Genomic DNA, 27,362 nt, shown 5'->3' with positions numbered 1-27,362 from the left:
TATAAGGGGTATCATTTTCTTCAGGGGCATAGCCACTATTGTGCGAATGGGCTCAAAGAATCTGGGCTGCCAATGGTAGGGGCTGCTGAAGCCCCCAGGGGTGTGCGGCTTGGGCTCTGGAAGAGTCCTGAACCAACTCCCCCCCCCCCATGCCCAGGCTACTAAGAGTCACGAGCCAATGCTTGCCTGTCCTTTTCAGGCAGCGTTTGCTCCCCGAAAGTATCTATTCCCCTTTCACTCCCTCCAGAGAGGAAGAGAAAGGGAGAATGGATGCTTTCAGGCAGCAAGCACTGCCTGAAATGACAGGGAAGTGTTCGCTCGGGCTCTTCAGAGCTCGAGGCCACACCTCCTTTGCACGTGACCTCAAGCTCCGAAGAGTCCAAGAGAGCACTTCTTTGTCATTTCAGGCAGCGCTTGCTGCATAAAAGCATCTATTCTCCCTTTAGATGCTTTCTACAGATAGTTGCTTTCAGAATAGATGCTTTCAAAGAGCAAACACTTCCTGAAAAGGACGGGCAAGTGCTGGCTCAAGCGTGGGGAGGAGATTCTCTCGGGGCTCAGGCATGCCCCGTGTATGTGATGTCATGCGCATGGGACATCGTCAGAGGGCCCGCTGGGCGGGGCCGGACACAGGCCACCTCTCGGCTGGCTCCGCGCCTGATTTTCTAGTCTTTCACTAGCCATTATTGTTCCCCTCTCATAAGTGTACATATATGGTAACGAAAAGTATATTATTTATTTATTAGATTTGTATACCACCCTTCCAAAATGGCTTAGGGCGGTTTACAGCATGATAAAAACAATTAAAACAAGTTAACAATTAAAATCAAACTATTACTACACAATAAAACAGCTAAAAACCCTGGAAATCAGGGCAAAAATTTAAAACAATTTGAAGCCATTAGTTAATCATTTAAAACCCTGGAAGGCCAGGCCAAACAGATAGGTTTTAAGGGCAGACATACATCTGTGTTTCAAAAGATGTGTTCTGAAGGAAAGAGGAGACATTACATATCAACTTAATAAGATCATTCACACAACCAAAAACTGTGTTCTACCCAGGTTTAGGAGCTGTTTGTGCAAAACAGGACGAAAACCTGGGTAGCTTTTCCTAGGTAGCTAGGACTGCTTGTCTTTGATGAAATCCTTCAGCTTGCTTCCCAAGGTCAACATCTCCTGTCAGTGGGTAGGATGTTTTTGCATCACAACACCACCGTATTTTCAAACCGTACTTCTTTGGCTTACTTGGCAGGTGTTGCTAGAAGGAATTGTGCCTCAAAAACCTAACAGCTGCTCATCAACTGCTGTTCAGACCCAGGAATGTAGCTATGCTGCAGCTCCCACACAACCAAGGTCCAGACGCCTTTAATGCTTGCCAGCTGGGCAATCAGTCTTGTCTCTTGTCATGTGGCTTTGGCAGTTTAATTTAAATTACTTGTGATGTCCTCCAACAGGAGTGTAGGGAGCATGGTGCAAGGGGATACCGGCATCAGATTCAAGGGGGCGGGGCCAAGGCTGAGAACGGGGCCCATTCCCTGGAAACAGGGAAAGAAGCTCCCAGTCAGTGATTCCACGAACCACTGACTGGGGAAGGGAAGCTCTGACAGGGCTGACAGTCCCAGTTCTTGGCATTGGCTCCACCCCTGACATCAGGCACAGGGGGTGTGGCTTGGGGCACTTGCATGCTTTGCATGCATGATGGTAAATCCTAGAAGGTGGGGGAGCCAACCGAGGACTTTGTCCTCTGGCTGCAGCCAAGCTGCGTACGCCCCATCCTCAAATCATCCCAGCTGCATCAGGGCACAGAAATCGTATGGTCCCAAATGTACTGCCCATGGTCTCTGCAGTGCTTCAGGACTGGCATGAAACACACCAGCCAGGACTAGCAGGCTAAGATACAATATCAGTTCTGTTAGGTCAAGGTGCTTCCAACAGAACATAGGGAGCTGCTGCCTACTGAGTCAGACCGTTGGTTCATCTCGAGCAGTATTGTCTACTCTGACTGGCAGCGGCTCTCCAGGACTTTGGACAGTGTTTGGATTCCTTCCTCAGGGTTCATGAGGCTGTTCTCTCTCTCCCCCACTCCCCCGCAGGGAAGGGGGTTGCTTCACTCACTGCCTCCCCCTGCTAGACTAAACTGCTCTTGGTCTGGTCTCTCGCCAGAGCACCCCGACCCCACCACACCACTGTTCAGTGGGCAAGTGATAGTCTGGTTGTAGGCCACCTTTTGTCATTTCTGCTTCTCATAGAACACATTATCTCAGTATTGTGAGTGAGGTACAGCAGATTCACACATCCCACCTCTACATCCCACCTGGAACCAAGCTCCAACACTCCCCATTCTGGACTGTATCCTAGTGGGAGAAATTGGAAAAGACTAGAAATGTACTGCAGATGGTTGATCCACTGATGCCAGGCTTACTGAAGCTGACATGTTGTTGTTGCTGACATATTGCTGCTGTTGTGATCCTTTTGCCTGTGTTCTACAGGCTAAAATCCCTGTATCTGTGAACACAGATGTTTCCAAATGCTTTACTTCTTCCAAATACTAGGTCTGACATTAGGAACATAGAAAGCTGCCATATACTGAGTCAGACCATTGGTCTCTCTAGCTCAGTATTGTCTTCACAGACTGGCAGTGGCTTCTCCAAGGTTGCAGGCAGGAGTCTTCCTCAGCCCTATCTTGGAGATGCCAGGGAGGGAACTTGGAACCTTCTGCTTTTCCCAGAGCGGCTCCATCCCCTAAGGGGAATATTTTACAGTGCTCACACTTCTAGTCTCGCTTTCATATGCAACCAGAGCAGACCCTGCTTAGTTAAAGGGACAAGTCATGCTTGCTACCACAAGACCAGCTCTCCTCTGTGGGAGACATTGTGGGAGGGCCTGGTTTCATTTGCCCTAACTCAAGGGCACAGAACTATACAGTTCCTCAGACTGGTTTTGAGACACTATCATTATGAAGGTAAAGAAAACTGAAGTTTCCAAAGAGAAACAGGGTGTCCTCCCCCATCCCAAAGGACTTAACATGGGCATAGGATAGATACCACCCCACCATAGGGATTCCATTCACTTCTGTGGTGGTTTTTCTCCCAAATGACTTAACATGGGAATGGGATAGAAACCACCCCACCATGAAAAATCCATTCACTTTGGGGGTAGTTTTCTACCGTGTCATATTTATATTTATAACATACAGTAAATATCATTAACTGGTGAAAGGCCATACTTGTGTATTGATTGTGTACCAGAGTGCAATAAGAGTTTGACAACAAGAACATAGCTGGGATTTGCTTGTTTATGTACCTTTACACAGCTGAGGGTTAAAAACAACTGCACCACACTTAAAAGCTTTGATAATGCCTCTTTAATATCATTGGGGGTTTTTTCACCCAGTGGACAGTTTTATTGCTTTTGTTTTACTGACTCAATGTGTGTCTAGAACACTCTAAAAAATAAAAGGAACTTGAGTTTCATCTTCAATATGGACTGGAATTATTATTGACCTCCGTGGAAGACCAATTCCCAGCTAGTGTGGGTCATAAAACATCATACTAATATTATAAAGGAATATTTCTGTTCCCAGCTTGTATATTGAAATTTTAGAGATGGTTGCATAATCTCATTCCAAGACCCCACTCAGAACTTAAGCCCTCCCCCAGTTTTTTAATTAGTATTCTATTAATTGGCTCAATTCACTGTGAATTTATTGCATTTCGAGGGAATATAAGTAGAAGAGTATTCTCTGACTTTCTCAATGTTGCACCAGGCTTACCAAACAAATTGCTTGTGCCGCCAACTTTTTTCTTATCACGGTATTTATGCTAATGAATTAAAGCCTTCATACACATTCATATACATACCTGGTATAACTAAAAATATAGCACCTACATAACAAAGAGGCTCTTCTCATGATTAGTGAGAAGAGCAATGAGGGGGTTAGCAGGGAGAGTGGGCTTAGCCCGCTCTCCCCGCTCTAGTCTGCGGGGAGAGCGGGCTTAGCCCACTCTCCCCGCAGACGAATAGGGCGGCAGGATCGGCCGCTCACACAACTGCCGGCTCTGTTACGGAGCCGGCAGGGGCTGGGGGGATTGGGGGCTGCGTGGGTGCACGGCATGCTGGAGAGACCCCCGAGCCAGGAGGCTGCTTTTCAGCCTCCCGGTTGGGGGTATCCTCGTGAGTAGCCACGGTGCGGAGCCGCAGCAACTCATGAACAGAAAAACCGGGATTGTGGAGCGGTCGCTCCACAAACCCAGTTTAAAGGGAGGAGTAGTTTGGCAGGTTAACCACCTGGAGGCCACTGGGCTCACCTGTGAGCCCGGTGGTTCTCACGGTCAGGTGAAATTGGGCTAGGCTCCCCTAGCCCGATTTCACCTGATCGTGGGAATAGCCTCAATATGTGTCTACAGAATTCATCAGGCCACTGTACTTTCAAAACAGCCAGCAGTGTCTTCGTTCAAGAAACAAAATGCTGGTTATTTACTTCCTTGTGACCTCAAATTTAAATTACCAATGAAAAAAAGATATATGGGCATCTGTTGGAAATGGATGTCCGTGGAAGAATTTTAGGCCATAATACTTCTCATTACACAGCAAATTAAAGGGAGCGGGAGTTGCATTGGGACTAATATACTATTACAGTATGCATGCTCCCCACTTCCCTAAAGCAGTTAGAAGTTCCAGGGGTACATACCTGGCTTCCTTTGAAGGCAAGATCACAAGTGTTTTCTGGTGTCTTTGTAATATTTGGTTTATTTACAAATATACAAGTGGAGTGTAGACAGAACTGAAATAGGAGCGCATCCACCATGACACAGGCACAACTTACACCGGTGCCCAGAGAGAGAACCCATACCTCAGAGCCCTTCAGCTCTCTTTCTCCAGCTTCTCTATTTCAGCCTTTCAAAAACTCAGTCCATCTCTCACTCTTTTCAGGATCTCAAGTCCTTCTCAGGTAAGGCATGCTGGCATGCTTCTGTTGGCACTGTGTGCACCATATATTTCATCTATCTATCTATCTATCTATCTAATTTGTACACTGCCCCAAACTTTCATCTCTAGGTGGTTAACAATAGCATAAAACAAGTTAAAAACTTATACAAAAACTAAAAACAATTTAACAATTTAAAAATAAACCAGAAATTAAAACCTAAAAATTTAGGAAGCTGAGAAAGCTTGGGTGAAAAGATGGGTTTTCTAGTGTTTTTTGAAAATTGCCAGAGATGGGGAGGATCGTATCTCAGTAGGGAGTGCATTCCACAATCTGGGGGCAGCGACTGAGAAGGCCCATCTCTGTGTAGCCACAAACGAGCTGGCAGTAACTGGAGACGGACCTCCTCAGATGACCTCAATGGGCAGTGGGCCTCATAGTGATGAGTGGGGCTCGTAGTAATGAGCCAGTGTAGTGTAGTGGTTAGAGTGCTGGACTAGGACCGGGGAGACCCAAGTTCAAATCCCCATTCAGTCATGATACTTGCTGGGTGACTCTGGGCCAGTCACTCTCTCAGCCTAACCACAGGGTTGTTGTGAGGAGAAACTTAAGTATGTAGTACACCGCTCTCGGCTCCTTGGAGGAAGAGCGGGATATAAAATGTAAATAATAATAATAATAATAATAATAATAATAATGACGCTGTCTTAAATACCCAGGGCCTAAGCCGTTTAGGGCTTTATAAGTCATAACTAGCACTTTGTATTTTGTCCAGCAACCTATTGGCAGCCAGTGTAGCTCCATCAGTAAAGGAGTAATGTGGTCTCTCCAAGATGACCCAGAGACCAACCTGGCTGCCTCATTCTGAACCAGCTGAAGTTTCCGGACTACGTACAAAGGCAGCCTTATGTAGAGCGCATTACAGAAGTCATGTCTGGAGGTTACCAACAGATGTACATATGCTTACATAATGCTTGAAGAGGGCTTCTGTCTTATACAAACTGCCTAAATCTACTCCCCTGGTTGTGGGGAAGGACAGATGAATCATCACATTCTCAAATCAGCCCCTCCCATCAGTTGGGGGATATTTGCCATCGCACAAGGCTCTTATGACTTCCCCATCCAGGGTGATTTCTCAGCCATTGTGAAACATCAGCTGCCTTCCTGAACTATTAGCTAGTGATCTTACTAACAAATGAGTAAGTTAATTAGCATTCATAACTGCAAGCTTTTATAATAAGCTGAACTAGCCTTACTGGATTGGTTCACCAAGTCTCCATATATATATATTTTTTGAAAGAAAAATTTGCATAATTACTTAAATCTTCAGTCTCTAAATATTCAGTTGAGGCCTTGGCCTCATTGACCTCTCATTCCCACACCTTGTCAAAAAATCTACATTTCAAACTTTCCATTTCCTGTATAAACCAGCTCTGGGGAGATGTCTTGTCCAGAACGTCAATGAGGCTTCCAGATACACCTTTGCACATGTCTTCAACTTGGCAGTCAGATAGGTAACTTAGACTTAATCTACAGTCTGAATCCATATATTGTCTCAGTTATACTGGCTGGGATTCTGACAGTATCATCATGTCAGGTTCTATTATCCATCAGCACTAACAGAAGAACCTGGCAATGATTTTCTTGGCCTTTTTGAAGAACATATGGTAGAGCATCTATGTTTATCAAAATACAACAAAAGGATTTGTTGTATTTTGGATAATCAAATGTATATATGTTCTCTTTTTATTCCAGTTTCAGGATAAGAGATTGAATTTGCATGAAGAAATCCCCATCTCTGACAACCTTTAAAAAGTCTTTAAAGACACATTTTTTTCATCCAAGCTTTTTAACAAGACTTGTGGTTTTAAATCATTTCAAGGTTTTCATTTCTGTTTTAATTTGTTTTGTCTTTTAAACTGCCCAGGGACGGAAGTGGGGTGGTTTACAAATTAATTAGATAGATAGATAGATAGATAGATAGATAGATAGATAGATAGATAGAGGGGATTGCATACACACTTTAAAGTTCAGATATTTTAATAGCACACAGCATACAGTATGTAAAATATGTTCTCTATGAAATTAGCAAGTCCCTTCAAATAATTTCAAAGCTCCCCTGGAAAAGCTTGAAAGCTGCATAAGGTGAACACCTGCAGAGAAACAGACACTTTATTTTGCCCTTAGCCACATCAACAGACGCTTGCCCATTAAGAATGGCAGTAAGACCTAACCAATCTTAATAAAACTTAAAACTGAACAATTAATCATGCCGAGGAATAAAATTAAGGATGACATAGCCACAATACATTCAGCTGAATTCTCATTCAAAGGGCTATGTCCTAATTCAGGAAAGCAAACTAATTGTATTAAGTAAAGTCAGACTCCTACTCATCATTAGAGTAGACTATGGAGTATTTCAGCTGCTCTGTGGTACAGTAGTGGATTACGTACCCTTCTGATACATAGCAATCTATGTAATCTGATACACAGCAATATCCTTCAAAGTGCTGACATAATTAATTTCTGTCATTAGCACTGAAAACAGCACTTCCAGAATCAAATGGGGATGGGTCTAAAGAAATACTGTTTTAGACAATCTGAAAGTTCAGGCAGTTGGGTCTGTATTGACTGGAAGTATTTAGCATTTTGAAAGCATTCTTCATACAAAATACACCTGGGATCCTAATTCCAAAATTTTCATGGGTGGCATCTGTCTGAAATATTGAAACATCAGTTCCTCAATGTTTGCACAATATCACAGTGTGTGGCATTGTCTTGATCCATATTTGCCAGCTAAGTACTTATTTGTAGATGAGTGCATTGCTTTCAGAACAAATGGAAACCAAATTGAATGGGGCTCATTCAGACTGATCCTTACACATCTGGAGATGACCATGGTGGAGGAGAAGCAAAATGGTACCAACATGGACTTACATACTGCACAGTGCCCCATTGATGGAAGAGCAGGGTGCACATGCCGGATCCGTGTGATTCCAAATTATGTCCTCACTGCAACTCAGCCTGCAGAGCCTCCATGGTTCCTTAAGAACTGTGTCACTGCTGGAGTGATGCTTCTCCTATTATTCCCAATGGGAACAGTGTCTCCACAGTGGTGATGCAATTCTTAGGAGTCATGGAGTCTCTGAGATATCAGTAGCAGCAAGGATATGATGTGTAATCATATATGGAACCAGAGTGCTGATAATGATGTCCATGCAACTAACACAAGCTCATGACTGCAATGTAGTATCCGAAATTCCCAGTGGCGGGAGTAGGGGGGCTGAGAACAGAGGGAAAACCAAAAGGGAGTGAGGAATGAGGGGGGAGAACTAGAGGCACAGATGCTATTGCATTAGATTAATCTGATGCCCCAATGCCATAGCTGTAGGCTGAGTGCAGACTTCAAGACACTGTCTCTACCTGGTGGTTGATGCAGGCCAGAGCCGTGGTATTGTCTGATTGCACCTGTACAATTTTTCCCTGAAGAAGTGGTAGGAAGGCTTTCACTGCTTTGATGACATCCAGAAGCTCCAGGAAATTGATATGTAATTGTTTCTGTTGAAGGGTCCAGCTGCTCTGTATCTGATGAGCTCCACAGTGGGCCCCCCAGCCTAGCAGAGAGATTAGCCAGATAGGAGTCATCATTTGAAAAGGAACCCCTTCCCGAAGATTCCTGCCCATCGCCCACTATGTAAGTGAGCATAGAATTTGATCTGGGATTACTAAACATAGGTCCTGTCAATCCACATTTGGGCGGAAGACTGACAGAAACCCAAGTTGCAACTTAGGCATCTTTAGCCAGGCATATCGTACCACTGTGTTACAGGATGCCATCAGTCCTAATAGTCTTTGAATAAACCGGTCTGGTCGGGCTGGATTCTGCTGGACATGGAGAACCAAGTTCCTGATGCACTGGAAGAGTTCTTGAGGTAAGAATGCTTTCCTGATATCTGTGTCCAGAAAAATTGGATTTTTTCCAATTGACTTGGATCCCCAAGTCTTGGAGGAGAGATAGTACTACTTCGTTTGAGAACGTAACTCTTCTTTGTCTTTGGAAGTCAGAAGCCAGACATCCTGGTAAGGGTAGACCTATATACCTTCTGTTCACAGGTAAGCTACCACCGCAGCCAGGCCTTTTGTAAATTCCCTGGAGGCGCTGGCAAGTCCAAAGGGTAAGACTGTGTACTGGTACACTTGATGACTTCCTACTGCATACCTGAGATGTTTTTTGTGTTGCTCTCTGATGCCAATGTGGAAATATGCATCTTTGTGATCCAGCATCACAAGCCAGTTCTCTTGGTATAGAAGAGGTAGGATATCTTGTAACGCTATCATGCAGAATTTCCTCACATGGAAAATTTTGTTCAGGTGGCATAAATCCATGAGAGGTTGTATACCATCTCTTTTTGGGATCAAGAAGTACCGGAAGTAAAATCCCTTCCGTCTGTGTGCCCACTGTATCAGAGTAATAGCCCATTTGGCTAAGAGCTCCTTTACTTCTTCCAATAATGCCTGGGAAGGTTCTGTGAACCTCATCCCTGTGAATTTCATAGTTGTTCTGAACTCTATGGCGTAGCCTGATGATATGATCTTCAGGACCAATTGGTCCAGTGTTATGTGGTGCCATGCGGGGGCATGGCGTGCCAACTTGATGTTTGTTGCTGGCAGGAGAATAGAGTTCATGAGGCTGGTGTTGTTTCCTCACTTGCCAAGATGTTATGGCCCCCGGTGGCGGAAGAAGGTAAGAGTCCAGTAGGGACAGTGGGTGGATCTGAACCTCAAAGATGCTTCTGAGACTCAGACTGCTTTGTACGCTGAGGTTGGTTTGACTTCCCCTTGCTGTGAAAAGGCCCCTTGTGGTAGGGTTGGCATTGTTTCCTAAAATCACGGTGTTCTTGCTGTTTAAATGTGGACTTCTGCCTTAAATAAGGGCAGTATTTGGAGCCATTGGAGGAGGCAGATGTTGAGGTGGTAAAGGTTTTAGTGGTGAATTTTGACTTTTTCATTTTCTCCATGGTGGAGTCAGTATTTTAGCTGAATAGGCCTTTCCTATTGAAGTGTAAGCCTTCAATCCTTTCCTTCATATCTCCCTGCAGGTTGGTGGAATGAAGCCATACATGTTTGCGCAGGGAGATTGCTGCTGCCAAAGAGCATGATTCTGTTTGGCCAGGTGTTTGGCAGTACTTAATTGTTGGCGGGTAAGTGCTGCTGATTTTTCCAAGGTTTATTGGAACTGCTTTTTAAATTCCTCTGGGGAGAGGATCTCCATAGCATTTGGTAAATCCTCCCATAAGCCAAGAGTTTATTTTGCTGTGCAAGCAGAATAATTCACTATTTTAACCAATAGAGAGGAGGTGGAATAAATTTCTTTTCCTCCAAAATCCATGTTTCTTTCCTCTTTATCCACAGGACCAGATTTTGTTTCTGTGACCAGATTTTGAAGATGATGATGTGGCACAGTCAATGACTAGGGAATTAGGTGCAGGATTTAAAAGATTTTCATTATCCTTTGCCTGCACCCAGAATAGACTCTTCAGTTGTTTAGATGTGGAAGTTGAGGTTTGGATCACCTCCCATGCACATGGTGCAGTGAAATGACTGGAAGAACAGGCATGGTGAAATGATTGGAAATGAAATGACTGGAAGAACAGGCATGGTGAAATGATTGGAAATGAAATGACTGGAAGAACAGGCATGGCCACAGGCTGTGCTGATTCTGACCTCACCATAAAATTATAGATGGGGTTATCAGTGCTGATTAGTTCAGATTTCAGGTCAAGACCTAGCGCTTTAGCCATATCTCTAACATGACGATGATATGTTTTCTTCTCTTCATTACGGGATATGTGAGTGGTTGGAGCCACATCAACAGGAGGATCAGTCTGGCATCTGGATCTGGGTCAGATTCAAAGTCTGAAGAATCATGCTGATCCAAAGGGGAATGAGACGGAGAAGGGGGTACATATGTTTGTGTTTTGATGGTGGCTGTTTTCTGTGGAGTTGGAGTGCTCAGTGTTTGTGTTTCAATGTCCATGTTTTCATAGATAGTTTGTGTAGCCAAATCTTTAAAATTTTTGGCAGGGGGCCAGGAAGTTATTTGTGTGGCCACCGAAATAGTTGTAAGTGCCGGTTGTAATGGCACAGTCCGAATTGGAGCTGCTACTGTAGCTGGCAGTGGATACAATCTTGTCTGTGACAGTTTCCAAGGCTGATCCTGTTGGAAGTCATAGGGGAAACTGGGAGATCTAGTTCCCATCAATATCAATGCAAGTGTTTTACACATTCACAGTTGCTGAATGTGTAAAGCCGCAGGTATGCCATGGCGAGGTTGTCAGATGAGGCACTGTGAGTGTACCTGGCATCTTGTGGTCCAAGGACTGCTTGGTAACTGATTCCCCAGGAGTCCCTCTTTCTGAAGATTGTAAAAAACCTTTGAACATTGATGCTGAGGGGGTGCTGGAACTGGAATCAAGAATCAATAGTAAGGTATTGGCAGTAGTAGAGTCCAATACTGCCTCTCTTTCTTCCTCCTTGACATCAAAAGTTGATATTTCGGATTGACATCGAGGGGTCACCAGCCTTCATGCTGATAGAATTTGAATGCTTAAAGTTGAAAAGGGAGCTTGCACCTTGGGCGTCGTAGGAATCTGCATTCATATCAAAGGAGTTTCTTGGAGTCTATTTGCAGGTGTCGATGGTGGCGAAGAATCTATTGGTGTATGTGCCGGCGATAGAGAGTGGGCTCTCCATGTTGACAATCTGGGTATCAATGCATAGTCGACGTCAACTGTTCCCAATTTTTCTGCTCTAGGTCGCTCTTTTTCCTTTGAGAACAAAACTCTCGATGTTGTACAATGTTTGTTGCTGTTGACCTCCGAAGTGGGGGGTTTCCAAGGCAGGTTCTGAAGGCCTGAAGGAGAGGGTGTCCTTTCCTTCATTAAATCCATGGTTTTAGACTTCTTTTGTCTTTGGGTGAGGGAGGATCTTCTGAATCTGAATGTTTGTGCTTCGCAAATGCTCTAGTGTGGTGATGGTGGGGCAGACATTGAAGAGATTTTTGGGATTCGATATGAAGCCAATGCCGAGCTCGATGTTAATGGCTGTGGCCTCTAGAAGGATGTTCTGGAATCAACACTGAAGTCTTCGAGGTCGATGATGAGGCTAAAGGGCAGAGTTCTCCCGACATCGAGGGACTTAGCACCTCATCATAAATGGCGGCATGAAGCTGAAAAGTCCAATTTTTCCTCATTTATTTTGAGAAAGACAGGCATATTTTGCATGTTGAGACATTGTGCTCTTCTCCCAGGCAGATTAAAGTCATGGAGATTATTTGAGGGAAGTTTGGCGTTATAGCCAATGCACCTCTTGAAGGTCCTTTTCTCCTCAGCCATTTTAGAGATAATCTAATTTGTCATCAAAGTCTGTTCTGATTTGAAAATACTACCAGAGAAGTTCAGATGCTGTTCCAATTCACCAAGAACACCAGTGAAGTTTGAAAGCAGTTCCAGTAAAAAAAAAAATCCAATAATCAGTCCAATATTTTTATCTTGTCGATAAAGCTAGAAGAAGAACCTAACCGATAAGGAGTGACAGCCCGAGGACTGAATGCAATGGTGGTCAGAAAAGAAGAGAAGAACATGGCACCCTGCCTGTCTTTAAATGGAACGCTGAAGGCATGTGGGTGGGGCTCAGTCAGCTTGACAAGCTGTGGCATGCTACCACGAGCGTCCTGCACAGGCACATTACCCATTATTATGGATCTTGACAGATCTCGATCCCGATCTTGTTTCCTCCCTGACACTTTAGTCAATTCACAGTCTTGTGAACTTTACTAACAAAGTAAAATTCCAAGACAATTTTAGTTCAAGAAATCTGTCAAAATTTCTTGTATATGAAGCTGTCAAAATTTGTTGTGTGTGACACAGAAGGGTATCTATAAAGACAGGTTCTGAGAAATTGATTTGAACTGAGTATAAAGGCAATAGTATTTATGTAAATGTACCCATTTTATAGCAGGAGATTAGCAGATTAGTGAGAAAATAAGATGGAAGGGCTGTTGCTTTTCAGCTCTGGTTGTATAAACTCTTCTTAGGGTAACATAATAATGAAGTCCCATTTGACTGTTTGTATTGCACAGGCAGATTAAAAATGCTTCTTCATTTAATGACCTGCTGCAGATGTTTCAGTCAGACATGTTTTTTTGAAGAGTTGTGCAAGGTCCCCCACAACAGTCAACTTCTAAACCACTTCCCAATCCACTATACAGAAAGTCATCAGACTTACGACACAATTGGCTTCTGAAAACCGTCTGAACTCAAAACATCTTGACTCATAACCAGTTTCCCCATAAGAGCCCCTGTTCTCAAACAGCGTTTGGTTCCTGAACCAAGGTCAGATACCCTGTTTCCCCCCCTGTTGTTCTCAAAGCTGGTGGTGTGTTGATTGAGACATGCAGCAGAGTGGTGTGAGTGGTGTGTTGGTTGAGACATGCAGCAGAGAATTTTATGGAGGAGAATTGGAAGTTGTTCACCCTAGCTACATACTCTCTCCCCAGTCCCTTTCCACCCCAGTCCTACAGGCCAGCCAACAATTTGGTTTAAAGGGAAGGAGGAGAGATGGCTTTGAGGCTGGTGGGAAGGGGTAAACCAAAAATTCTTGTCTGGCTTGAATTGTAACCAAAGCATGAGAATTTAGAGCACATAATGCTCACCTCTTCTTTGGGGTGAGCATTACAAGCTGCTAAAAATGGCATGAGCCCCAGTTAAGCAGGCGTCATCTGTATCTCTCGGTATCTCATAAAAGTTGATTCTGAAATTCAAGATTGTGAACATTCACAATCCACTTGTATTGCCTGCACGACTGTCATTGTTGCTGCTGCTGCTGCCATTTCATGGCCATTGCCAGCCTTCTTGCAGCCCCCTGCTTCCGCCCCTGTTGCCACATCCATTTCCCAGCTTGTTGGCACAAAAGGAAAATCCATCCAATGGCTTGCGCTGCAGTAGCTGGCTGGGGAATGGTACTGGTGTTCATGTGCCCTGATGCTGACATGCTGCATGGCTGGCATCAGGGCACATGTGTAGCTAGTATCCGGGCACATGCACACCTGGTGCTATTCCCCAATCAACTACCATTGTGGAAGCTGGCTGGCTGGGTTTTCTTTCTTTCTTTTCTAAACGGAGAAAGAATTCATTCTTTCTTGTGGGAAGTGGAAGCAGCAGCAGGGGGAAGCAACAGGGCTAGTGCTGGCTGTGAAATGTGAACTTCAGTGGACAAGTGGCAAGGTGTCAGTGAGGGTCTGTAAATAAATATTATATACCCTGCGCCCATTTAGATCTCTGCACATCACACCATGGGATGCAAGCACCTGTATACCCCACATGGGGAAATCAGCCACAATACAGTACTCTGAAAAAGGCATATTGAAATTAGAAAAATTGTTCTCAAGACCCTCATTCCTTTCAGTGAGATTTGCACAGAGATCCCGTCTCCTCTGGGTGCTGCGAGAAACTCACTGAGCTCTTTTATGTGCTGGCTTCACCATTTACTGAAAAGATTAGAGCTTCTGTTTGTGCACCTCTTCACTTCAGGGAAGTTAAATCAGAAAAGTAACAAAGCAATTGGAGATGATACACTGGATCAAGGCCCTGGTCAATTATGTTGTATTTATGGAAGCATATGCAAAATTTCCATTAACAAACCAACTGTAGCTGAAGATATGAAGCAATGACATGGGGCAGTGAATGTGCTTTATGGAATATATGTTTGTAATAAAATTATTTTTAAAAATGTTATGAAAACGGCAGCCCACAAAGAGGTCGAATCCCTAGGTAACAATAAAAGCAATGTGAGTTACTCTTCCTATGTGCAAGTAAGTGACCAGAAGTAAATGAGACGGTTCTCACACACAGTCTAACCCAGGCTAGGGAAGCCCAGCCTGGGTTAGGCTGCATATGAGAACTGCCAGGATCGGGCCCAATTCCATTGGGGCAGTGCCTCCTAGCCCAGCTTTTTAACCCAGCTATTAGTTGGGATTAAGGGAACAAGCACTCCCTTAACTCAGCCTCCGAGATCATGTGTCTCCACAGATCCATCCCCATGGGGGAATCTCCCAATTTACTACACTCGGCACATGGTGCACTGTGGGATACCCAGAGGCCAGGATAAGTCATTCCGGCCCTCCAGAGCTCAATCATCTGGGAGCGCAGTCAATACTCCCAGCGCACCTTTACTGATTGTCTAGGGCACGGATTCTCAGCGTTGGGTCCCCAGATGTTATTGGACTTCAGCTACCATAATCCCCAGCCAAAGGCCACTGGGCCTAGGAATTATGGGAGCTGAAGTCCAATAATCTGGAGACCCAACGTTGAGAATCCCTGGTCTAGGGGGAAGGTCAGGTTTGTGCAGCCTCCCCCCACCCACCAGGTAGGTCATGTGAATAGCTCCACTGTGTTATCTACAAGCTGAAGACACATAATGAAATGATGGATTCGTACTTTGATTTTTAAAAACACACAGTACTGCACCTCAGCTTTCTTTAAAGAGCTATTAGATCACCTTCATACTATTTTTTCTTACTACTCTACTGAGTGGCTGACATCCTAACAAAGTGCGTGTGGAAAAAGGGCCTGCAGGGCAATTTCTATCTGCAAATAGAAATTGACTGGTCATAATTGACTTATGTTGCCAGAATTTGTATCTCATCTAGATTTTTACCTCAAGTTTCTCTATTTGTCATTGAGAAGATGGCAGTTCATTTCACTGTGTTGAGGGCAGGGATGGAAACTCCCTGAAGATTCAGGGACAACGTGCTGAACAAAACAGAGTTTAAAGCATAAAACATAAAGCTTTAAGCTGTTGAGAAAAGAGAATTCAGAAGCCAATCTGCAGTACTCACAGTGCAGCATTCTGGATTAGGGCAATAAAATATGTATACTTTTACATACTTCTGCAATACTGGAAAACCTTTTCCTCTGAAATGTCTTCTTAATATCTTATCTTTCTAAATATGGCTCAGGAAAGCAAGGGATTACTTACATGCTTTATTTTTGGAGTGAGGGGTGGGCAGAAACAATTTAATTTGGTGAATGACATACTCGTCAAAGAAGGACGCACAGGCAGCTTCCAAATTAGCCCATAGTCTGTTCTCATTGCTAGCGGAGGCAGGGGCTGCTCCGTACCTTCTTAGTGGTGCATCCCAAGCACAGCTGAGTCATCCCAGAGGAGCCCCCTTCTTCGCTAGCAGCAAGGAAAGATTTTGGCGGTTTTGGAAGCAGCGCACTCAGCCCTCTTTGATGGGTGGCATGCTGCCCAGGACATCAGCCACTGATTTTAAAAACAACCCTAAAGATTTTATTATTTATGAGATTTTTGCTACATATGTACAATTTTACCACACACTCTTCAGTATTTATCTAAAAGTGGATGAAGATGGTTTTAAAAATATATACACTAAATGTAGCTTATCATTTCCACTATCTTCCAGGCTGCAGTACTGTGAATCTTCTATTCCTGGAATGTTTGTTAAATCATACCTCTACACTGCTGTTCCTTCATATAGTCCAAAATAGCTTACAATGATCAGATCATCTTCTACTGAGGTAGCTTCCAAGTCTTAGCTTCAGCAGTAGAGCTGCATCATGCACCTTCAGACACCTCCTCTGGGCCATCTCCTCTCATGCTTGGCATTCAGAAAATGAGTAGGATCAGTTCTGTTTAAGGGGATTATGTTGGCAGTGATCTCCTAAGCTTGCACCTGGAGCTTCTCAATCTTTCATTGCTGAAAACACAGGAACTTCTCACATTGCATTCAAGGCTGCTATGGAAACTGTCCCAAGATTTATGGGCTGAGCAGCAGTGCAAGAAATTAAGAGCCTTAAAACAAAATGTCATTCCCCCAGATGGTTCATACAAAGCAACCGGAATACTTATAGTAATAGCCCATCAAGCCTATGAAGCGAAACATTACCAAATATGAATCTGGTAAAAAATTGGGTTCAGTTCGGATTAGGAATGTGCACAAATGGCTTGGGTGCCAGTGTTCGGCTCAGTGGGGTGGGAAGTGGAGCAGTTATCTGCTCATCCCTGCCCCACTGCTCTTCTTGGCAACTGTGTCTGGTCTCCAAAAGGCCAAGTGAGGCTGAGGTGCTCTTTCCGGCAGCCTCCATGTGGTGTCGGCACACACGTGGCTGGCATGCATGCTGGACATGTCTGTGCCGACACCATGTGGAGGCCGCAGGGAACAGCGCTGCAGCCCCACATGGCCTTTTGGAGAGTGGGTGCTGCTGCTGGAAGAGCGGGTATGAGCAGGGAAGGAGCTGCTCTTTAAGGGGACTGCTCCACTTCCCACCCTGCTGAGCCGAAAACTGGCGCCCGAGCCAGTTTGGCACTTCCCAGAGGAGGTGCCGAACAAGCCGGTGCGTGCACATCCCTCGTTTGGATTATTCAATAGACAGAAAGTGCAAAGGAGGAGTAGGATTAATTACTTCGAGAGGAGAATTAATGCTATTGCTTTTTTGACACGGTTACTTTTTCATGAACAAATTTTACCACACCAAGATTTATAGGTGTGTTTTCTCTCTTTGGCAGATTATGTCATTTGAATCAAATGCTATTTAATTTATTTATTTTTTAAATAGCATTTGATTTCTATTTAAAAACACCAAGTGTTTTTTAATGGGCTTCCCTCAGAAAACAAATAGAAAAAAAATCACCATGTGAGGCCACATTCAAATGAGATATCTGCCATGTGATACTGACATCATACAGTCATAAACTCATCATGACATCATAAATTCATATGTCTTTACATATATGTGTAACAGCACAACAAAAGAACAATGGTTGGCTTTTCAACCAATAGGTAGGAGAGCACAGGAGGCCACAAACACAGGCTCCCTCTAGTAATTTGCCAGCCACCTTCTTGTATAGGTTTATCATGCCCCACCTAATGGTGCAGCAGAAAATGATTTGAGGTTGCTGGTTCAAATCCCCACTGGTATGTTTCCCAGACTATGGGAAACACCTATATCAGGCAGCAGTGATATAGGAAGATGCTGAAAGGCATCATCTCATACTACGTGGGAGATGGCAATGGTAAACCTCTCCTACCAAAGAAAAACCACAGGGCTCTGTGGTTGCCAGGAGTCGACACCGACTCGACGGCACACTTTACCTTTACCTGAAAAATACCCCTATTATGTTTCTGTATGTATTTCTCCTTGACCTCAGTTGTATTGTTCATATTCACTGATGGAACAACAACTAAAGGCAAAAGCATGAAATGGACTGAAGCTTGTGTATGTCTTTTACATGTAGTTCTTCATATAGCAAGAGATGGAATAAAAGCACTAGTGTAGACAGATGAAATAACAGCATCATTTTTGCCCCCAAAAACTGGCATGCAAAATGTGAGGGAGATTTCAGTAAATAAAAACACTTTAATAGTCTATAAAAAGGAAAATGTGATTTTTTTTTCTCCACAGGACTAGAAACAACCCTAATTTACATTATATGCCTCCATATAGAGAAGCTATAAAAAATAAAGCAAAACCAATTCCAGGAGGGGCATTCAATTACTTGTCTTAAAAGCAGCAACAAGTTGACAGACTTCTTCAAATGAAATATTCTTCACACATTTCAGTACTAAAATAGCCCATTTTTTTTCATAAAACTAACAAGGCATAGAGGTGACCAAAACTTCCATTACCTAAAGCTAAAGAAGATTTTTACGGCTGTGTTTCTCAAATTAATAGTTATTTTCTGTGCTTTTTTTGTGATTCATATATAATACACATCGTTAAAAGGATCCCAAGAAATTTCTGTAGATAATCAAACAAATAATTTAGAAATATGCATTGAAAGGGTGTGTTGTTTTTAAAAAGCAGGAATATTTTGTTAGCATTTGGAAACTAACACACTCACAATTCAACTCTTATAATAATTTGTACACACAATTCCCATTCATATGACTTGGAATATGGTAGAGATTGACTGAATAAATTTTAGAAAGAAGCCTTATTCATACGTTACATCCAACGCACAACATACAATCTGTATACAATATATGCACGTACAGATCTGTACGCACATACAGATTACACATTATGGTCATTCACATATAGTAGTACACCTCCTATCTGTGCCCTTCATTTGAGGGTGCCTGTACCCAGGTTCACTCTTAAAAGGAGCACATGCACAGTCATTCACACACACGAACATGTATATGTGTACAGATACCTGTATGTATATATATATTATGTAATGTCTGAATAGGGCTGTTCATCTTGGAAAAGTTTGTAGGCAAGAGGGCGCTAATGAACACACATCCAGATGTACAAAGGAATGCACAGAGCTGCTCTCCATTGAAGTGAATGGGGAAGACTGCACACACAGAGCCCTATGTGTGTACTGATGTCTATTTACATTAAAATGTTATATGCTACCCTTCAGAATATGAACTCCTAGGCTGGCTAACAAAAAATGGTATATGCAATGCAGCTTAAACACATAATATAATTTTAAACCAAAGAAGTGGTTAAAAAAACCAACATCTGGTCAAGCTAATAAAATTCATCCGGTTAAGAACCAGCTAGCTGAAATGCAGCAAAGCCTGAGCAAATAAAAACAACTTCACCTGGCATTGGAAAGACATCAGATTTGGCACCAAGTGAAACTTCCTAAGGAAGAACATTCCAGATGCAGAGTAAAATAACCGGGAAAACCTCTCTGGTCATCACCTACCTAATTTCAGAATGTGGCTTGGCCCACTGGGCCTATGAAGATGAACACAGGGTCATCTGGAAGGAGGCAGTCCTTGAGGTAGCCAAGTCTCAAGTCATTTAGGGCTTTAATGTCTAGAAATAGACCAAGAACCAGTGCAATTGTTTGGGAACTGACAAAATACATATGTTCCCTATAGCTGGTCTCAGTATAACACAGTAGCTGTATTTTTCACTCACTGAAGTTTCCAAGACGTCTTCAAAAGCAGATCCATATGGAATTCATCGCAATAATCAAGTCTGGAAGGTCATGGGTAAAAGTGGCCAGGCTATCTTTACCTAGGATGGATGCCAGTTGGCACACTAATCATAATTCTGAGCCACTGAATCACATGGGCCTTCAATTAAAATTAGTACCCCAAAACTGCATATATGATCCTTAAGGTGAGTGCAACCCCATGCAGAATAGGGTGAACACTACTTACTGCCTCAGTCAGATGAACCACCCACCAACAGAACTTTCTGGACTGAGATTAATCTTGTTAGGCCATTATTGATTCTAGAGAGCCATTCAGCACCTACTCTGCCTCACCAAATCTGATGGAAAGGTGAAATAGAGCTGAATGTCATCAGCACATTGATGGCACCTCACTCCAAACACTCTGGATCAAACCATATTCATGAGATAGTGTTTTTCACTTTTTTAAAAGTGCAAGGGCTACTTTTCCCAGCCTTATTTAATACATAACCATATTTGACCCTGTGAAGAAAATGTACTTGACATGAACAAGGAAGCAAATTTGGGATCATCTATTATGATCCCAAACCCAAAATAAAGTGATATTTCCCACTAATTCAAAGGGACACTGGCTGACATCCTGACCAAGAATGTAGCAGGAGCTGCCTTCTCACAGCTGGACACTGCTGAACAACAGGCAGAAGCTTTCTCACTTCCACTGAACATGGATCATATATTTGGAACTGCTCAAGGTTAGAGCAATTCCATAGGCAGGGAAGGTCAGTGAAAATTGGTTCCCTCCCTCCCCCGTGCATGCTGTGGAAGTGGGGAGGTCTTCTGCTGCATCTTCATGCTTAGTCAGGATATCAGTAACCGCATCTAAGTATTATCTCCAGTTGAAACAACTGCTATTGTCACAGATATGAATTTACAATTTCACTTGAACACTTGGCAGGTAGTTATAAGAAAAAAAGACAGAAGCGTATGTAAAAATGAAAGAAAGGGAAACACCTTACTATATTTCACTTTTTTCAATACTACTTATAAGAGTATTCCATGAAATTAAAGGTAACTTCTACTTGGCAAGGTTTTGAGCTTTTGAACAATTTGTCTTTTACTAATTAAAAAATATCCTTTCTGAGATACTTCAAATCACACTATTACTACAAAACTAACACATGGGACCAACCCAGTTATCAGTGAAGCTGGTATTGACTATTCTAAACTTCAGATTGCTTTTGTATTAAAGAGACAAATTCAAATTGATGGCTTGACATGGTTGACTTTGTGATCGGCCTTCCTTCAAAAACAATTGCAAGCAAAGATATATTTGCACAAAACTATGTGAAAGGATTATGTATGTTAGATATGAGCTGTGGGAGAAGATTTCCTTAAAATAGTTAATCTTCGCTTACATATCTTACATTGCAAAATGTACAGACACCCAGTGTACTTTTTAACAACATATACATGTGAGTTTATAGAGACTTTATAAAAAGTTTTGTTGATTCAAATTAAAAGCCATAGAAATAGAATCAAAATAATGGTGGTTGATATATATATACTTTTGATAGTACATAGTCAGTGCTCATTTTCATAATTATTGATAGCTGTATCTTTGGCATTGAAAATTCAGTACAACTTTCAGGAAAAAAAGTTGTTGCTTACAGCTTTTTTTTTTTTTTTTTTTAACAAGGACAAACAGGATTGACCAAAGTACAAAAATTGGGGAAGTATTATTAAAGATTTATTTTATTTTTAGGCAAGGATAATTTAAGGACCCTGAATTACCTTCTCACTTTAGTGTATGGTGCGGACTGTATGAATTCATTTAAAAATCAACTAAATGGTACCACGTTTCCCGGAAAATTATATGTAATATAATATATATATTTTATATTTATTTAGAAGCTTTGAAATAGTACAGTAAACACTTTGCAACACGGTGTATAAACTACAGAATGTCTTTGATATTTTGTGGGTCTTCAGATTAACAACATTTTCATGACCCACTGGTGAAAAGAACATGATTCACAATTTCTTTTGTAAAGTTGGAGTAGTTTGGGGAACACTTGTTCACACAAAAATAATATAAAACAGTCAAGTTTAAAACAGTGATATTGCATTTATAATGCACACTTCCTTTTTTTCCTTTTAATCTGTACGATTGGCTTCTTGTGGCGAATATAAACATCTAAAGGGCTCAGTGACATTTTGGAGAGAAAGAGAGAGAGAGAAAGAGAGATCTATATAGTGCTGTAAACAGGCACACACTGATCAGAGAGGCAAAATCAGTTGCCTCTTTAAGTGTCTACAGTTCCAGACATTTCAACTCATTTCTCAGGCCTGCTGAGAGCAGTTAGGTCCTATGATTGGCCACGATGTCTTCTACAGCACGGTTCATTCTTCAGGTAACACAGAATCAGATGGCCAAGATAATGAAGTTGAAAAGTTGATGCTTTTGTTGGTCGACTTTTGTGCAAATCATGCTGCTTCAGATAAGTCCCGTAGAATTGACTAGCATATCCTTTTCCGTGCTGGGGAAAGAAAGAAAGACACTTCTGAGACAACAAAGAATAATGCTATGTTCTGTATGGTACCTACACACTGTTGGAGCTCTGTGTCAAACAGTGGCAGCAGTAGATCAATCAGGGTTTAATGGTCCATTTTAGTAGTTATTAATCCAAAATGTTACAAATCCAAATCCAAATGTTACAATACAAACGTTACAAAAATGTGGAACTAAAGGTCCACATTTTTAAGACCCATCCATTTCAAACAAAGAGTTATACATTCTCCCCATTCCCATTCAATCAATAGGACATGCAGCATTATACAAATATGATGAATATTTACATACTACTTTTCAACACAAGTTTCTAAAGCTGTTTACATAGATATAGACAAACCAACCAACAAACAAATAAATAAAATGGCTCCCTGTCCCCAAAGAGCTCACAATCTAAAAAGAAAAGAAAAAAAGAAACATAAGATAGACACCAGCAACAGTCACTGGAAGGATGCTGCGCTGGGGATGGATAGGCCAGTTGCCACTTTGAAAGGTGCCTTATAAGCGTAAGTATTTCACCCTCAAAAATGTGGCATAGCTTGCTGGACTTCTAAGCAATAGGCTCCTGAGAGCCAATCACTGTTCCCTCTAAGGTGTGCGCATGTGCGCATGCTCACAAGTTTTCTGATGTCTGCTCAGTTAATTTTAGATCCCACTCAGGTTGAATTAGGAAGGCCCCACTCTGAATGCAGGTGTGCACACAGTGCCTTGATACTGCCGCCCAGAAGAAAACTAATTCTGCACAGAGATTTTAAAAAATTAGAGGGACCACTGGAGCCAATGCATCTCATACTTAGGCTATATAGATTTAACTCCCTTAAATGTAACCTTACTAAGTCTCCTGTGCTAAATTGTGACTTTGGGCTAAATTGTGATCACTTGTATGTGCTGTCACTAGAAACTCTTCTAGCCCTGCCATACTGAGGCAGGTCTCATGATCGGTGAGACTCGCCAAAATGAGGTTTGCCAAGAGAGTGGGCTCAGCCCGCTCTCCCCGCAGAAGAGCACTGCTGCAGCCCTGGGCGGCTGAATTGGCCACCCACATGACTGTCAGCACTGTCACGGAGCCGGCGGGAGCTGCGGAGATTGGGGGCCAAGCGGCCCCCGGAAGTTCCGGGATGCTCCGCGTAAGTGCGCAAGGAATGCTGGAGAGACCCGAGCCTGGGAGGCTGCTTGGAGCCTCCCAGGGGTCTCCTCATGTGTTGCCGCAGCGCGGAGCTGCGCAGCAACAATACATGTCCACAAAATCTGGGTTAGCGGAGCACTCGCTCTGCTAACCTGGGCTAAGGGGTGGGGTAGGTAAGCGGGTTACCTGCTTTGGGGAAACCAGGCTCGCAGGTTCCCACGATCTGTGGACAGCTGACTAAGCTCCCTTAGCCCGCTTTCCACTAATTGTGAGAATCGCCTCAATATCTAGTTCAGCTTGCCACATCAATCTTGCAGATTGCTACATCAGTCCAGAGTTGTGTGCTCCATTGCTGGTGACAAAACTCTTCTTGCAATCGGGAAGGTCCACATGGCAAACTTCACTAAACATTATGGCAAGGTGTACAGAATCACTACAGATAAGCAGCATGCTAAGTGGAAAGGGAACATGTAGACAGAGGCCAGGAATGGAAGAATGGGGAACCCGCTCTAATAGGAATTGCAATAGAACAACCAATAATCCAGCAACAACAGCAACTTCATCATTTATCTGAAGAGGGTGCATTCACGTATGCAGGATCACTGTTAACTGCTCTGATGTCATGCATGTGTGAAATAGTCAAACCAGACTGCACAGCAGAGGCAGAACTTTTGTATCACCCACTTTCACCTTAAAGACACTTGCTTGATCTGGAGAGGAGAGCTGGTCTTGTGGTAGCAAGCATGAATTGTCCCCTTAGCTAAGCAGGGTCTGCCCTGGTTGCATATGAATGGGAGACTTGATGTGTGAGCACTGTAAGATATTCCCCTTAGAGGATGGAGCCACTGTGGGAAGAGCAGAAGATTCCAAGTTCCCTCCCTGGCATCTCCAAGATAGGGCTGAGAGAGATTCCTGCCTGCAAGCTTGGAGAAGCCACTGCCAGTCTGTGTAGAAAATACTGAGCTAGATGGACCTACAGTATGGTCTGACTCAGTATACAGGTGAAACTCGGAAAATTAGAATATCGTGCAAAGGTCCATTAATTTCAGTAATGCAAATTAAAAGGTGAAACTGATATATGAGACAGACGCATTACATGCAAAGCAAGATAAGTCAAGCCTTAATTTGTTATAATTGTGATGAGCATGGCGTACAGCTCATGAAAACCCCAAATCCACAATCTCAGAAAATTAGAATATTACATGGAACCAAGAAGACAAGGATTGAAGAATAGAACAATATCGGACCTCTGGAAAGTATAAGCATGCATATGTATTCAGTACTTGGTTTGGGCCCCTTTTGCAGCAATTACTGCCTCAATGCGGTGTGGCATGGATGCTATCAGCCTGTGGCACTGATGAGGTATTATGGAAGACCAGGATGCTTCATTAGCGGCCTTCAGCAATTCTGCATTGTTTGGTCTCATGTCTCTCATCCTTCTCTTGGCAATGCCCCATAGATTCTCTATGGGGTCAGGTCAGGCGAGTTTGCTGGCCAATCAAGCACAGTACACTGTATACTTTTCAGAGGTCCGATATTGTTCTATTCTTCAATCCTTGTCTTCTTGGTTCCATGTAATATTCTAATTTTCTGAGATTGTGGATTTGGGGTTTTCATGAGCTGTACGCCATGATCATCACAATTATAACAAATTAAGGCTTGACTTATCTTGCTTTGCATGTAATGCGTCTGTCTCATATATCAGTTTCACCTTTTAATTTGCATTACTGAAATTAATGGACTTTTGCACGATATTCTAATTTTCCGAGTTTCACCTGTATGGCAGCTTCCTATTTTCCTAACTACTTTACAACAAGCACAGGACTGGCTATTGCAGAGGTCTTCCCAAACCTGCTGCCTGAAATACACAGAGATACCTGAAACTGACCCAGAGACTTTATTCATGCACAGCATGGACAATGCCTGTCACCCAGGGTCTTCCCTAGAAACTACCACTGCTGGGGAAAATCAGGAAGAAAATTGCTGGAAAACAGGCCAGATGAAAAGAACATAAAACAGAGCAGAACAGAGTCTTGAGACTTGAGGAATAGTCTTGACTTGTTGTGGGCTGTATGTGATTCTGATTTCCAATCAACAGTCTAAGTAGGTCATGACAAGTATCCAAAAAGAGCTTTTATAAAATTTGGATATAGAACAAGTATGCTTGCAGGTCCAATATAAAATGGTTTTATGAAACTGATTTGTTTCCAGCCTATCTGAAGTTAAAGCAAAAATTCCTAGCATAATCTAGAACTAGAATCCATTCCCTTTTGAAGTGAACCATTATACACCAGCAGAGGGTTTTCTGGTGGTGGGGGAGGAAGATGACAAAGGAATAAAAATATGTTGCATTAATCCCACCATTCAAATCCAGGCATTTACTGTCATGCTGAAAACTAATCCTTTCCTGTAGGTGAAAAAGGTCAGTGCATTAGCAAACCGGAATCCAAATCTGCCAGCTGGGGTAACTATGTGGTTTTAGCTCCAGACACCACCTACTCTGAGTGTAATTGGGAGCAAACAATTTGTACTGGCATTCAGAAAAGATGCTATGTCAACTCTCATCTCAGTGCATAGATGAAATTAGACAGGAAATCAGCTGGCTCTCTTGCACTATTTTGCTAAAGATATTACAGTGGTATCCATTCAAGTTTCACTAACAAACTAGCAAAGCTCACAAAGAGGAATAAGCATTCTCATGGTTCATAGGCTGCACATTTCAAGCCTCCATAGATCCAAAGACTGACAGCCAGAAGCATGCTGCCGTAGTGCAATTAACAAAGTTGCACACATACAAGAAGGTTGGGCAGCTGTGTGAAGTTGCAGCAAGGCTTGAAGTTTTGCAATCTCCTGCACTCTAGTTGTGCTTGTGCAATAAGGAGAGCAGGGCAGGATGGGGCAGCAGGAGGCACAGGTTGTGCATCTAGTTGTGCACATACTAGCACAACACTCATCTGGAACATGAGCTCCCACAGAAGCTCAAAACATCCCCACACTAGTGTAAAATCTTTGTGCTAGTGCAGTGTTAGTCTGAATGTCAATATCTCCAGAATATGGCCAATCTGAAGGAAATAAACTGATTATTCTTTAAGATACTTAAACCTCCCTTTGATACAATGTTGTTAGGTACAATAAATTAAAATGCTGATCACACAAAGAGGTCATTCACACAATCAAAAACTGTGTTCTAACTTGGTTTGGAAGCTGTGTGTGCTCCCAATTTTCAGTTGTGTGGAAGCAAGGTAGGAGGAAAACCTTAGTAGTTTCCCCGCCGACCTTGCTTCCACACAATCACTTCTACCAAGGTTTTCCTCTTACCTTGTTTCCACACAACTGAAGGAGCTCTTCTCATGATCAGTGAGAAGAGCTCTGGAGCAGTCTGCAGGGAGAGTGGGTTATACTTACCCCCCACAAGGACAGTCACCTATCCTTCCCTGGTTGGGCGGATTGCCCACCCAGACAGAATCAAGCTCCTGCTGGTAGCTCCAGTGGTTGGGACACAAGGAAGCGCCATCATCCCCCCCCCCCCCCAGCTCTGATAATGCACTGCATGAGTGTGTGGTGCATTATGGGAATCCCCCCTCCCCAAGTGTGCTAGCTGCAGCTGCAAACAGCCGCGGCTGATACACAATCAGAAAAACGAGGTTAAGGGAATGCTCACTCCCTTAACCTCATTTTAATGCAGGGCTACTGAGGCGGGTTTGCCACTATGTAGCCACTGGGATTGGGCCCGACAACACATTGCAACACATTACAACACATTGCAACACATTTTTGCACAT

The 27,362-nt window shown here is 43.0% G+C and overlaps 1 protein-coding gene across 6 annotated transcripts in view; it reads right to left on the bottom strand.

The window, feature by feature from the left end:
• Positions 1-18,346: 18,346 nt before the first annotated feature.
• PCDH10 (protocadherin 10) overlaps positions 18,347-27,362 on the bottom strand; it is a 66,856-nt gene continuing 57,840 nt past the window's right edge. For all 6 annotated transcript variants that reach the window (XR_008308209.1, XM_053254036.1, XM_053254044.1 and 3 more), the window contains one exon: positions 18,347-22,422. Coding sequence is in view for 2 of the 6 variants with exons in the window: in XM_053254047.1 (XP_053110022.1) it covers positions 22,403-22,422 (20 nt within the window). In the remaining 4 variants the exon portion in view is untranslated. The remainder of the gene's footprint in view (positions 22,423-27,362) is intronic.

Source organism: Hemicordylus capensis, chromosome 5, assembly GCF_027244095.1.
Source record: "Hemicordylus capensis ecotype Gifberg chromosome 5, rHemCap1.1.pri, whole genome shotgun sequence".
Classification (NCBI taxonomy): Eukaryota; Metazoa; Chordata; class Lepidosauria; order Squamata; family Cordylidae; genus Hemicordylus; species Hemicordylus capensis.
This window is presented reverse-complemented; position numbering and strand designations above follow the sequence as displayed.